The sequence below is a fragment of the Ornithorhynchus anatinus genome, chromosome 10 (genome assembly GCF_004115215.2).
Source record: "Ornithorhynchus anatinus isolate Pmale09 chromosome 10, mOrnAna1.pri.v4, whole genome shotgun sequence".
Classification (NCBI taxonomy): Eukaryota; Metazoa; Chordata; class Mammalia; order Monotremata; family Ornithorhynchidae; genus Ornithorhynchus; species Ornithorhynchus anatinus.
Window position 1 is genome coordinate 9,472,435 of NC_041737.1, and position 15,018 is coordinate 9,487,452.

General features: G+C 56.3%; 1 protein-coding gene across 1 annotated transcript in view; it reads left to right on the forward strand.

Moving 5' to 3' along the window:
- Positions 1–6,987: 6,987 nt before the first annotated feature.
- Positions 6,988–15,018, forward strand: part of ANTXR2 (ANTXR cell adhesion molecule 2) — a 126,323-nt gene continuing 118,292 nt past the window's right edge. Inside the window, exons 1-3 of the mRNA XM_029073295.2 lie at positions 6,988–8,272; positions 8,430–8,501; positions 10,699–10,770. Of these exons, the coding sequence (XP_028929128.1) occupies positions 8,130–8,272; positions 8,430–8,501; positions 10,699–10,770 (287 nt within the window). The 5' untranslated portion in view covers positions 6,988–8,129. The remainder of the gene's footprint in view (positions 8,273–8,429; positions 8,502–10,698; positions 10,771–15,018) is intronic.

Consider the following 15,018-nt stretch of genomic DNA (forward strand, 5'->3'; position numbering starts at 1 on the left):
CTGAACAAATGCCATAGCTATCGTGTGTTGGGGCACAGCATGAAGCAGCATGGCCTAGCGGCAAGGACAAGGGCTTGGGAGTCGGAGGATGTGGGTTCTAATCAGCGTGGCTCAGTGGAAACGGCACGGGCTTTGGAGTCAGGGCTCATGAGTTCGAATCCCAGCTCTGCCACTTGTCGGCTGGGTGACTGTGGGCGAGTCACTTCACTTCTCTGTGCCTCAGTTCCCTCATCTGTAAAATGGGGATTAAGACTGTGAGCCCCACGTGGGGCAACCTGATTCCCCTATGTCTACCCCAGCGCTTAGAACGGTGCTCGGCACATAGTAAGCGCTTAACAAATACCGACATTATTATTCTAATCCCGACTCCACCACCTGTCTGCTGTGTGACCTTGGGTAAGTCAGTTTACTTCTCTGTGCCTTCGTTTGTAAAAGGGAGATTAAGACCGTGAGGGGGGGCAACTCGATTACCTTATATCTACAAGGACAGTGCTTGGCACATAGTAAGCGTTTAATAAATACCATGATCATTATTACCGCAGCGCTTAGAACAGTGCTCGGCGCATAGGAAGTGCTTAACAGATACCATAATTATAAATTAGATTATTATTTAGCATAGCAGGCTGGGCCCCTCCCCGTGGCCACTGACACTGGGAGTGGACCTCGAAGGTTCACTGGCTTAATAATAATAATAATGTTGGTATTTGTTAAGCGCTTACTATGTGCAGAGCACTGTTCTAAGCGCTGGGGTAGACACAGGGGAATCAGGTTGTCCCACGTGGGGCAGATGCCAATATTCTGCTTAAACCAGGCTCGGCCCCCGGCGTGGCCAAGGGAACCAGCATGGCGTAGTGGATAAAGCACGGTCCTGTGAGTCAGAGGACCTGAGTTCTAATATCGGTTCCACCACTTGTCTTCCGGGTGACCTTGGGCAAATCACCTCACTTCTCTGTACTTCAGTTACATCATCGGTAAAATGGGGAATAAGACCGAGAGCCTCCCTGTGGGACAGGGACTGTGTCCAACACGGTTGGCTTGTATCTAGCCCGGAGCTTAGAACGGTGCTTGACACATAGGAAGTGCATTACTAATATCATCATCATTATTTTTATCTTTGCTTCCTGGGAGAGAGGGAAGGGGAAGCGGCTCTCTAGAGAACCTTTGGGGAAATCTTTGGGCCTGAGGGGTGGGGGAGAGGAGGGAAACCGGCTCCTTCATGATTAAAATACATCCAGCGCCACCTCACTGGGCTTCCGCTGGACTGGACCAGGCCGAGACACTTCCTGTGACTCAACCAGTTCGGTAATGAGTCAGTTCAAATACAATATCTGCTTACATCTTCTCGGGAGTTATCACTCTGAAATAAATAATACCTAGTGCTGTTTCTCAAACTCTGGCATTTGTATCTTAGAGTGTCTCACCTGACTGGGAGAGTTGCTGTCCCAAGGCCAGCGTGGCTTAGTGGAAAGAGCACGGGTTCGGGAGTCAGAGGTCGTGGGTTCTAGTCCCGCCTCCGCCACTTGTCTGCTTTGTGACCTTGGGCAAGTCACTTAACTTCTCTGTGCCTGAGTGACCTCATCTGTAAAATGGGGATTTAGGCTGTGAGCCCCATGTGGGACAACCCGACTACCCTATATTCATTCATTCAATAGTATTTATTGAGCGCTTACTATGTGCAGAGCACTGCACTGAGCGCTTGGGATGAACAAGTCGGCAACAGATAGAGACGGTCCCCGCCGTCTGACGGGCTTACGGTCTAATCGGGGGAGCCGGACGGACGAGAACGACGGCGATAAATAGAGTCGAGGGGAAGAACATCTCGTAAAAACCGATGGCGACTGAATAGAATCGAGGCGATGTACGATTCATTAACAAAATAAATAGGGCAACGGAAATGTATACAGTCGAGCGGACGAGTACGGTGCTGTGGGGAAGGGAAGGGAGAGGTGGAGGAGCAGAGGGAAAAGGGGAAAAAGAGGATTTAGCTGCGGAGAGGTAAAGCGGGGGGGGCAGAGGGAGTAGAGGGAGAAGAGGAGCTCAGTCTGGGAAGGCCTCTCGGAGGAGGTGAGTTTTAAGTAGGGTATTTACCCCAGCGCTTAGAACAGTGCTTGGCAAATAGTAAGCACTTAACAAACACCATAATTATTATTGGAAGCAGTGAGGCCTAGTGGATAGAGCACTGGCTTGGGAGTCAGAAGGACCTAGGTTCTAATTCTGGCTCTGCTGCTTGTCAGCTGCGTGACCGAGGGCAAGTCACTTCGCTTTTCTGCACCTCAGGCACCTCATCGCTAAAACAGGGATTAAGAATGTGAGACAGGGACTGTGTCCAACCCGTCGCTACGCTGGCGCTTAGAACAGTGCCTGGCTCGTAGGAAGCATGTAACAGATATATCACAGACAACAACAACAATCTCTCCAGTTAGTGGATCTGGATGCTGCCTGGGGCCATCGGCTTGGGGGGAAAGCTGAAATCCCCCCCCAGCTGTCCACTGCCAGCTCAGAGGCAGAAACTGTTAGTTGTGGCTGGGGAGAGGCAGGAAAATTGGGTCCACACCCGGTCTCCTCCCACCCTGTTCTCTTCCCCAAGCCTCCCAGTGACAGCTAGAGACCACCCTGATGCCATTTCCTTTCTGGCCCAGGGGACACACATTCGCTCTTCAAGCCTCCTCGCCCTCGCTCCTCCTTTTTCCTTCTTTGTCCTGAAATCTGGCGTCCCAGATGAAACAGGAACAGGATCTAATCTGGGAGAGTTTAGTTCATCTCTGTGTCCACACACCGCACCCCTGACCACGATCCTCAAGTGTGCACACACGCACTCTCCAGCTCTCTGTTTCGCTCTTTCACACACACTCTGTCTCTTTTTCCCTCTCTCTCTCACACACAATGTCTCTGTGTTTCTCTCTCAAACACACTTTCTGTCTCTCTGTTTCTTTCACTCACACACTCTGTCTCTGTTTCTCTCACACACCCTCTCGTCTCTCTCTGTTTATCTCTCACACTCTGCCATTCTCTTTTTCTCTCTCACTCTGTCTCTCTGTTTCTCTTCCACACACTCTCTGTGTCTCTGTCTCTCTCCCACACACACTTTGTCTCTGTTTCACACACACTCTCGTCTCTGTTTATCTCTCACACACTCTCTGCCTTTGTCTCTCTCCCTCACACTGTCTCTGTTTCCGTCTCACACTCTCTGCCTTTGTCTGTCTCCGTTTCTCTCACGCACACTCTCATCTCTCTCTATCTCTCACACTCTCTGCCTTTGTCTGTTTCTCTGTCTCACGCTGTCTCACTCTGTTTCACACTCACACATTCTGCCTTTCTCTGTCTCTGTTTCTCTTACACTCTCTGCCTCTCTCACACACACTCTCTGTTTTTCTTACACACATATTCTCTCTCTGTTTCTCTCTCTCTCTCACACTGTCTCTTTCTCTCTCACACACACTGTCTCTCTCTCACACGCACTCTGTTTTTCTCACACACACACACTCTCTGTTTCTCACACACTCTCTGTCTCTCTGTGTTTCCCTCTCACACAGACTCTCTGCCTCTCTGTTTCTCACATTCACTCTCAAGCCTTTCCATCTCTGTTTGTCTCTCACACTCTCTGTCTCTCTCTCTCACACACACTGTTTTTCTCTCACACACACTGTCTCTGTTTCTGACGCACGCACTCTGTTTTTCTCTTACACACTCTCTGTCTGTTTCTCTCTCACACACAATCTCAGCCCCTCCATCTCTTTATCTCTTTCACTCTCTGTCTCTGTTTCTTTCACACTCTCTGTTTTTCCTCTCACGCACTCTCTGTCTCTGTTTTTCTCTCACACACACTCTGTTTTTCTCTCACACACACTCTCTGTCTCTTTGTTTCTCTCTCACACCCACTCTCAGCCCCTCCATCTCTTTATCTCTCTGACTCTTTGTCTCTGTTTCTCTCACTCACACACTCTGTTTTTCTTTCATACACTCTGTCTCTCTGCCTTTCTCTCACATACACACTCTGTCTCTCTGTTTCTCTCCCTCACACACTCTCTCTCACACACACTCTCAGTCCCTCCATCTCTTTATCTCTCTCATACTCTCTCTCTCTGTTTCTCTCACACAAACTCTTTGTTTTTCTCTCACACACACTCTCTGTCTCTCTCACACAATGTCTCCCTCTCACACACACTCTCTATCTCTGTTTCTCTCTCTCACACACACACTCTCTGTCTCTGTTTCTCTCTCTCGCACACTTTATGTGTCTCTGTTTCTCTCACGCACACTCTCTGTCTCTGTTTCTCTCTCGCGCACACTCTCTGTCTCTGTTTCTCTCTCACACACACTCTGTGTGTCTCTGTTTCTTTCTCACACACACTCTCAGCCCCTCCATCTCTTACACTCTCTGTTTGTCTCTCTCACAGACACTCTGTCTGTCTCTCTCACACACACTCTCTGTGTCTCTGTTTCTCACTCTCTCTCTGTTTTTCTCTCACACACCCTCTCTGGGTCTCTGTTTCTCTCTCACACACACTCTGTCTCTCTCACACACACTCTCTGTGTCTCTTTCTCTCACACACGCTCTCTGTCTCTGTTTCTCTCTCACACACCCTCTGCCTGTCTCTCTCACACACACTCTCTGTGTCTCTGTTTCTCTCACACACACTCTCTGTCTCTCTCACACACTTTCTGACAGACACTCTTACAGACACTCTCTGTCTGTCTGTTTCTCTCTTACACACACTCTCAACCCCTCCATCTCTGACACTCTCTTACTCTCTCACACACTCTCTGTGTCTCTGTTTCTCTCTCACGCTCTGTCTCTCTGTTTTTCTCTCACACGCACTCTCTGTGTCTCTGTTTCTCTCTCACATACGCTCTCAGCCCCTCCATCTCTCACACTCTCTTACTCTCTCACACACTCTCTGTGTCTCTGTTTCTTTCTCACACACACTCTCAGCCCCTCCATCTCTTACACTCTCTTACTCTCTCACACACTCTCTGTGTCTCTGTTTCTCTCTCACGCTCTGTCTCTCTGTTTTTCTCTCACACGCACTCTCTGTGTCTCTGTTTCTCTCTCACACACGCTCTCAGCCCCTCCATCTCTCACACTCTCTTACTCTCTCACACACTCTCTGTGTCTCTGTTTCTCTCTCACACACGCTCTCAGCCCCTCCATCTCTCACACTCTCTTACTCTCTCACACACTCTCTGTGTCTCTGTTTCTTTCTCACACACACTCTCAGCCCCTCCATCTCTTACACTCTCTTACTCTCTCACACACTCTCTGTGTCTCTGTTTCTCTCTCACGCTCTGTCTCTCTGTTTTTCTCTCACACGCACTCTCTGTGTCTCTGTTTCTCTCTCACACACACTCTCAGCCCCTCCATCTCTGTTTATCTCTCTCACACAAAGCACTCCCTGTCTCTGTTTCTCTCACACACTCTCCGTGTCTGACTCCGTTCCTCACACACACTCTCTGTGTCTCTGTTTCTAATAATTCATTCAATAGCATTTATTGAGCGCTTACTATGTGCAGAGCAGCGCTTAGAACAGTGCTCAGCACATAGTGAGCGCTAAACAAAAACTAACATTATTACTATTTTTGGGGCCTAGGAAAGGGAGGGCCACTTCCTCTCAGGGCAGGGAGGGGGCGGGGCTTAGCGTGGGGGCGGGGCCTAGGGAGGGGGCGGGGCCAAACCCCGGGGGAGGACGAATGGGGACGCGGGAGGGGCGGGAGGGGGGCGTGGCCTCGAGGGGTGGGCGTGGTCAACCCCCCGAGCGAGGACGAATGGGGACGCGGGAGGGACGACGGGGGCGTGGCCAGGGGTGGGGCGTGGCCTAAGGCGGGGGCGTGGCCAACCCCGGAGGAGGACGAATGGCGCGTGGGGGCGATGGGGGCGTGGCTACACCCTGGGGGCGTGGCCTCGAGGGGTGGGCGTGGTCAACCCCGAGCGAGGACGAATGGGGAGGCGGGAGGGGCGAGAGGGGGCGTGGCTACATCTTGGGGGCGGGGCCTCACGGGATGGGCGTGGTCAGCCGCGAGCGAGGGCGAATGGGGACGCGGGAGGGGCGACGGGGGCGTGGCTATGAACGGGGGGCGTGTCCAACCCGGAGGAGGACGAAGGGGCCGTGGGAGGGGCGATGGGGGCGTGGCTACATCTTGGGGGCGGGGCCTCAAGGGGTGGGCGTGGTCGACCGCGAGCGAGGACGAATGGGGCGTGGGGGGCGATGGGGGCGTGGTCACAGCATGGGGGCGGGGCCTCCTTGGGGTGGGCGTGGTCAGGCCCGAGCGAGGCCGAATGGGGACGTGGCAGGGGCGAGAGGGGGCGTGGCCTAGGCGGGGGGAGGGGCGTGGCGGTGGAGGTCCCGTGTCGGGGGCCCCGGTGGGCTGCGGGGGGCGGGACGGGACGGGGCGGGGCGGGGGGGAAGGGGCGCCATTGCAGGCCGGGCGGACGGCCCGCCCGCCCGCCCGCACCGGGACCGGACGCTCCTCCTCTTGGCCCGCTGGCCCCGCTTCCCCTCCCCCGCCCCGCCTCCTGACTGTCTTCAGGCCCCCCCCCCGCCGCCCGTCCGACTGTTTTCGGGCACCCCGCCGCCCCCCGCTGTCCGCGGGGGCACCGGACCGGCTGCCGAGATATCCCGCCGCCCGGCGCGCCCCGCTAACTCCGGCCGCTCCGACGGGCCGGCGGGACACCCCACCGGCCGCAGGAGCCCCCCGCTAAACTCTGCCGGGACACCCCGCCGCCCGCGGGAGCCCCCCGTTAACTTCTGCCGGCCGGACGCCCCGCCGGGACCCCCCGCTAACTTCTGCCGCTCCGAAGATCCGCCGGGAGCCCCCCGTTAACCTCTGCCGGCCGGAAGCTCTGCTGGGACCCCCCCCCCCCGCTGGGACCCCCCCCGCTGACTTCTGCCGCTCTTAAGGTCTGCCGGGACCCCCCCTCCGTACCTCCGGGAGCCCCCCCCGTTAACCTCTGCCGGCCGGCCGGCCCGCTGGGACCCCCCCCCCCCCCCGCTGACTTCCGCCGCTCCGAAGATCTCCCGGGACCCCCCCTCTGCCTCCGGGAGCGCCCCGTTAACTTCCGCCGGCCGGACAACCTGTTGGGACCCCCCGCTGGGACCCCCCCCGCTGACCTGTGCCGCTCCGAAGATCCGCCGGGACCCCCCCCCCCCCCCCGTACCTCCGGGAGCGCCCCGTTAACCTCGGCCGGCCGGACGCCCCGCTGGGACACCCACGCTAACTTCTGCCTCTCTGACAGTCTGTCGGGACCCTCCCCTGGCTGCAAGAGCCCCCCGCTAATCTCCGTCGGTCTGTCGGGACCCCCCTCTGCCCCCGGGAGCGCCCCGTTAACCTCTGCCGGCCGGCCGGCCCGCCGGGACGCCCCGCCGGGACGCCCCGCTGACCTCTGCCGGTCCCGAAGGTCCGCCGGGACCCCCCTCTGTACCTCCGGGAGCGCCCCGTTAACCTCGGCCGGCCGGCCGGCCCGTTGGGACGCCCCGCTGGGACACCCACGCTAACCTCTGCCTCTCTGACAGTCCGTCGGGACACCCCACCGCCCTCAGGGGCACCCCACTAAACTCTGCCCATCCGCCGACCCGCCGGGACGCTTCACCGCCTGCGGGAACGCCCCGTTGATCTCCGCCGGTCGGATGGCCCGCCGCCATTCCCCGCCGTCCGCGGGAGCACCCCGCTGAACTCCGCCCATCGGACGGTCTGCCGGGACACCCCGCCGCCCGCGGGAGCACCCCGTTCATCTCGGCCGCTCGGTCGGCCTGCCGAGACGCCCCGCCGTCCGCGGGAGCACCCCGCTATCCTCCGCCGGTCCGTCGGCCCGCCGGGCCGCCCCGCCGTCTACCGGGACGCTCTGCCGCCGAACTCCGGTCGGACGCCCCGCCGAACTCTGCCGGTCGGAGGGCCCGCCGGGACACCCCGCTCTCTACCGGGGCGCCCCTCGAAACTCCGCTGGTCAGACCCCCCCCAACCCCGCTATCTGCAGGGGCACCCCGCTATCCGACGGTCTCTCGGGGCGCCGTAGTCGCGAGGGGTCGGGGCCGAGTCGGCGGCCTCGGCGACTCCCTCCGCGTCGGCCGGTCGCCGGCCGGTCCCCGCCCTCGACCGCTCCGTCCGTCCGGGGTCGCCGAGGGGAGGGGGCCGGGATGACGGGGTCCCGGCCGCGCCGGGTCGGGCGGGCCCTCGGGGGGCTGCGGCTGGCGCTGGCCCTGACGTTGGTCGGCGTGGGACGAGCCCAGGACCGGCCGTCGTGCCACGGCGCCTTCGACCTCTACTTCGTGCTGGACAAGTGAGTTCAAGTCCCCCGGGGGTCCGGGGCCCGCCGCCGCGGCGGCCGCCGTCTCCTCGTTTCGGGTCGCCGGGCCCCCGGGGGAGGTGTCCCGACCCGAGGCCGGGTGGCCGTGGGCCCCCCCGCCCCGCCCTGACCCACCCGATCCCCCCCGCAGGTCCGCCAGTGTGGCCGAGAACTGGATCGAGATCTACGATTTTGTCCAGCGGCTCACGGACCGATTTGTCAGGTAGGAAGGGGACGGGGGACGGGGGACGGGGACCCCGATCTGGGGGGGTGGGATACTCGGAGGATACTCGGAGTCCCTTCGGTACTCCGAGGACGCCCCCGGGGCTCCCCGCTCGGGCCCCGCCGGGCCGGGGGCTTCCCGGGCCCAGACAAAGGCTCGGGGAGGGGCCGGCCGGCTGGTCGGCCGGCCTCGCGCTTCCCTCCATTCTGGCCGGCCGCCGGACGGGGAAAGACCGATGCGTCTTCCCCCGCCCGCCCCGGCCCGGGCCTCGGTTCCCCTCCACCGTCACCTGGCCCATCCCCGACCCGGATTAGGCCGGAGAGTCTAAAATGCGTACGTGTTCCCCGATCCAAACCCGCTTGGGAGATTTCTAAGGACGAGTAAGTGCGTTTGCCCCGTTTGCGGGGGTGGGACCGATTTAAAATTTAACTGTTCCGGAAAAGAGCGTTTTTCTCCTGGAAAGAGCGTTAGGGCCGTCAGACCGGCTCGGCCCCCTCGTGCGGAGAGGACCGGGGTTTGTCGGTGTTCTCGGGGCTAAAGGGATCTCTCGGGCCGGGATTTGAAGCGGTTGAGCGTGTTCCCCCCTCCCCCTCGCTCCACCCCAACTTTCTGTTAAAGAGAAAGGAGATCCGGGAGGAAACTAAGGCTCACCAGTACCCAGAAAGGGGAGCCGTCTCCTTCAATATTGCCTTCCGTCTTGTTAGCCCAAATGTTTGCCGTTAAACAGGCCCGGGTGATCAAAACATTTTGAAAGTTTTGTTGCAGGGAACTTCAAACAAATCTGCAGAGGCTCGGGCAAGCCACGCTTCCAGCTATTGGCAGCAGATAAGCGTATTTTCCCAATATTAAAATGTAAACTTGTCCATGCTGGGAATCCGGGCTCTCCTCCGTGAGCCGCCTTTAGCTCTCGTTCTGGGGGATCGATTTATCAGTGGCGTTGATTGAGCGCTTGCTGTTTGGCCTTCTTGGGTAAAGATGCGGACGTTCCTGAGGGAGAAAGTTATACTTAGCCCCGGTGATCTTGATTAGGCGCTTATCAGGTGCCAAGGGGTGTATTGAACCCCGGAGCGATAATAATAGTCATGGTATTTGTTAATAATGACGTTGGTATTTGTGAAGCGCCTGCTGTGTGCCGAGCACTGGTCTAAGCGCTGGAGTAGATACAGGGTAATCAGGTTGTCCCACGTGAGGCTCACGGTTAATCCCCATTTTACAGGTGAGGTAACTGAGGCACAGAGAAGTTAAGTGACTCGCCCACAGTCACCCAGCTGACAGGTGGCAGAGCCGGGATCCGCAAAGCACTCACTATGTGCCAAGCGCCGTACTAAGTGCTACGGTCCGAACAAGGCAGTCAGGTCCCGCATGGGGGCTCCCAGTCCAAGAGGAGGGGAGAACGGGTATTGAATCCCCATTTTGCAGATAAGGAAACCGAGGCACGGGAGAGTGAAGCGATTTGCCCAAGGCCACACAGCAGACAGATGGCGGAACTGGGATTAGAACCCGGGTCCTCTGATTCCCAGGCCCGCGCTCTTTTCGATAGGCCACGCTGCTTCCAACGTGTGTCGCAGGAAAGCACGAAAGGAGATGTTTAGAGGTAGTAATGATAATGAAAAACATAGTAAGCACTTAACAGATACCATTAAAGGGGCCTCAGAGTAGAATAACAGTACTGTAGTAGTAATGAGGATGAAAGTCACAGTAAGGACGTAAACTGATGGCTGTTTACTTGTTCTGATGTCTGTCTCCCCGCCTCTAGACTGTAAGTCTATTGTGGGCGGGGATTGCCTCTCTCGATTGCTGTATTGCACTTTCCAAGCGCTTAGCGCGGTGCTCTGCGCACAGTAAATGCTCAATAAATGCCATCGAGTGAATGAATGAATGAACGAATACCGTAAAAGAGGCCTCGGAGTAAACTCTGAAGGCCCTGAAAGTCTCACACCCAAGACCCTCTGCTGCTCGCTGCTGCAGATCCTGGGTTGAGACCGTCGCTTTCTGGCCCGGAGGGCCGCTGAGGTTGCGAAGGAGAATCACCATCCAGCCCCGAACCGCCGCGGCAGAAACGATGAGCATCTGCCCAGAGCTGGGCTCTTCCCAGGCCTGGCACCTGGAGGGAGGCCTGCTCGAAGCAGCCTACCGGAAGACTTCATGTTGTTCTCCGTCCCGCTGACCTCTCATCGCCTATCTTCTTGTTCTGCAGCCCCCGGATGAGATTTTCCTTCATAGTGTTTTCCTCCCAGGCGACTACCATTTTGCCGTTGACCGGAAGCAGGTAGGTGCCTTATCCTCCTCTGCGGATTTGGACCGGAGTATGGGCGGAGGGCTCGGAGCTTTCAAGAGCTCTCAAGCCACTCAAGGGAACTGAGCCCACGTAATAGGCCGGGATCGCGGGAGTACCACGGTCCTGCTGGGATTTTGCTTCTCTCCGGATCCGGACCCGCGTTGGTTGAAACGGTGAAACGTCGACGGATTAGGGAGAGCCGGGGGTGTTAGTGTCATCGTCGGCGGTATTCGTTGAACGCCGACGGCGCGCAAGGCACCGTAGCGAGCGCTTGGGAGAGTAGGGCGTGGCTTAGTGGAGAGGGCACCGGCGTGGGAGTCGGAGGTCGTGGGTTCGAATCCCGCCCCCGCCACGTGTCTGCTTTTGGGTACGTCACTCCGCTTCTGTGCCTCACTTACCTCGTCTGTCAAATGGGGACTGAGACTGCGACCCCACGTGGGACAACCTGATTACCTTGTATCTACCCCGGCGCTTAGAACAGCGCTTGACACCCAGGAAGCGCTTAACAAATACCGTCATCATCATTATTACTATCAGGGCAGGGGATGTGTCCTTTTAGTGTTGTAGGGTACTCTCCCGAGTACAGGAAGCGCTCGATAAATACGGCCGAATGAACGAGTGAAAACGGTTGGTGGACACGTTCCCCGCCCACAGAGAACTTGCAGTCTTGAGGCCGAAGCTCGAGAAGAGAGAGCGGAAAGCCGAAGCGTCGGGAAACACAGATGGAGGGGATGGCTTTTGTCAGAACCAGTTGGAGTCTTCCTGACTCTCGGGAGCTAAGCAGAGAGCAGCACCCAGACCAGAATGCTTTCTCGCGGGCCGCACTAGCTGGTTCCGGCGGCATCCGTGCCAGATGGGAATTTACTGTGTCCTGAAAGAGCCACTGCTGTGGAGGAGGGGAGGGTTGAGCGGCGGAGTCGATGGTGAGCAGGGAGCTCTGACCTGCAGAGGATATGAAAGGATCAACAGGAAATCTGAGTGGTAATTCAGCATTTCCTCCGGTTGCACACACAGAGTATTTCTTTGGCAACCAATAGTCAGAGAAATCCGTTATTTTAAATAAACTTTTATGGCCAAGCTTTGAAAAGGTGTCTGCATTCGGAATTAAGAAAAAATAAAATCTCCCAGAGAATCTTGCCATAGTATACTTAATAATAGTAATAGCGCTTACTGTGGGCCAAGCGCTGTTCTAAGCGCTGGGGGAGATAGAGAGTAATCAGGTTGTCCCAGGTGGGGCGCACAGTCTTAATCCCCATTTTACAGATGAGGTAACTGAGGCACAGAGAAGTGAAGTGACTTGCCCAAGGTCAGGCAGCTGACAAGTGGCGGAGCTGGGAGTAGAACCCACGACCTCCGACTCCCAAGCCCGGGCTCTTTCCACTGAGCCACGCTGCTTCTCATACTTCACTGTACGTACCTCATTGTAATAATACTTGTGGTGAACACTGTGGTAAGCACTGGTGGAGATACAATACAGTCAAATTGGACACAGTTCCTGGCCCACACAGGACTGCCCATCTGACGGAGGTTAGGGGAGAGAGCATATATTCAATCCCCATTTTGCAAGTGGGGAAACCGAGGAGGAGAGAAGTTAAGCGATTTGCCCCAGGTCACAGAGCAGGCCAGGGGAGGAGCTGGGTTTAGAACCCAGATCTCTTGACTGACTCCCAGCCCCATGCTCCCTCTAATAATAATAATAATAACGTTGGTATTCGTTAAGCGCTTACTATGTGCCGGGCACCGTTCTAAGCGCTGGGGGAGATACAGGGTCATCGGGTTGTCCCACGGGAGGCTCACAGTTAATCCCCATTTTACAGATGAGGTCACTGAGGCCCAGAGAAGTGAAGTGACTTGCCCACAGTCACACAGCTGACAAGTGGCAGAGCTGGGAATGGAACCCTCTACTAGATCGTACCACTTCTCTTTTAGGACGTTTTGCAGGAAATAAAGCAGTTTCTGATCAGCTTTCTGATTGAGCTGGAAGCATTCCCCTTTACATGTCTCTGAAACCGTTTGCTGAAACCTGTGCTCAGAGAGGAAGAAAAATGCCTTCAGATGGTTACAGTGACCAGTGGGGGAAGTCAGTTAGAGGCCTGAAGCCCCGTGCGAGGAGGATTTCCTGAAGGCTCCTCTCAGCTGGAGCTGTGAAGCCTCCGCTGACTCTTTGAACACTAACAACATCAGTCTTTTCTAGTTGCTTTGTCATTTCATGAATCACACTTGGGCTCTGCTCATTGGCGGCCCGTTGAATTGCTTAATGCTTTTCCCCACCACAGGGTGTTGCTAACTTTTTTCTTTTTCTTTCCTGTTTTCTCGAAGAAAGCCCGAACCCTCCTCTGTGCCCACTGATTTTCTAGAGGTGGTTTCCCACTCCTCTGGTAGCTTCTCCCTTTTTTGGAAATCTGTCTCCTTGTTCTTTGTTCAAGAGGAATTGGAACAAATCCCTCAGAAGGGCCTTGAGGAACGTGGACGTGTCCAGTGGCCTTGTTGAACTCCTCAGGCTTTTCGTAGAGTGTATTCCTGTCAGTAGGTGCTCAGTAAGTGCCACCGCCGTTTTTACGGGAAGGGGGTTTCTCCGTCCCCAGCCAAATAGTAGAAGACAGCGGGGATGAGGCCGATTGCCTCATTTCACGTAGGTTTAATTGCATGTTGTTAGGAAAGGAAGTTGCATCCACTGTTTTGTCTTGTGTTGCTAAAGATGCTCGGTGACGGTGGTGCAAGATCAGTTCTGTGAAAGGACTGCGTCAGCGGCGGTGTTACCGTGCAATCCCGGTGCCTGTGCTTAACTCTCCCGCTCCGTCCCCGCACCACGCCGTCCCCCTGGCCTGGACTTCTCTCCCTCCCCCATCGGACAGACCACAGTTCTCCCCGTGTTCAAAGTCTCACCTCCTCCAACCAGTATTCCCTCATTAATTTCTCTCCACCCTATCTCATATCCCTCCAGCCACCTGGCACTTTGGAATGTATTTACACTCTCCTTAGCACTCCTGTATATGGATACCCTTCAACGGATTTATTCTGACCTCTCTAGTTGTAAATATTTTTATGTTTGTCTCCCTCAATAGAGCGTATTGTCCTGGGGCTCCTCCAGCCTCCCGTCTCTCCCCACTCCGGTCCAGACTTCACTCTGCGGCCCATATGATTTTTCTACAGAAATGCTCAGGACAGGTTTCCTCACTCCTCAAGAAACTCCAGGGGTTGCCCATCACCGCTGGCTCCGAAGCACTCAGTCACCTTGCCCCCTCCTACCTCACCTCGGTTCTCTCCTCTAATGCTAACCCAGACCGCACACTTCGCTCCTCTGTCGCCAACCTTTTCAATGTACCTCCGTCTCCTCTTTCTCACCGCCAGCCCTTCGCCCACATACGGCCTCTGGCCTGCAATGCTCTCCCTCCTCAAGTCTGACAGGCAAATTGCTCTCCCCACCTTCAAAGGCTTATTGAAGGCCCATCTCCTCCAAGAGGCCTTCCCAGACCAAGCCCTCCTTTCCTCTTCTCCCACTCCCTTCTGCGTCGCCCTGACTTGCTCCTCTTATTCATGCCCCCTCCCAGACCCACAGCACTTACGTCCATTTCGGTCATTTCCTTATATTCGTGTTATCGGTCACTTATTTATATTCATGTCTGTCTCCCCCTCTAGACTGTCAACTCGATGTGGCCGGGGAAAGTGTCTGTTTTATTGTTATACTGTACTCTCCCAAGTGCTTATTACAGTGCTCTGCACACGCTAAGCACTCAGTAAATGACTGACTGACTGAATGAAGGAGCCCTTTGTAATATCAGGCATGTTGTCAGTTCTCCAGCTAATGGTCCCTGTCAGAAGTGGGAACATTTCTCTGGCCCATTCCACTACCCCCAAGGTCCTGGCTCTGAGCTCTTGAGAGAGCTGGTTGTCTTGAAGTCAGTGACCTACACAGTACCCGTGGCAAGTTTGGAGGAGAATTCGTGTCGGCACAGAAGGAGACTTTCTGGGGCTGAGGATCAGAGAGGGCAGCTGCCTCCTGAGCCTGGAAACGCATTGGCTTCCTCCCCGCTCTCCGGTTCAGTATTCAAGTGGGTTTACCACGGAGCAGGGAAGCTTCCTGGGAACCCCGAACGAGAGAGATGTGTGTGTAAGAAAGCGTGCCTCTTTGCCACTGGTTGCCTCGTGTGGTAGTGAGCCCCAGGGTGGGACAATCGGATGACCTCGTATCTACCCCGGTGCTTAGAACGGTGCTTGGCACATAGTAAGTGCATAACA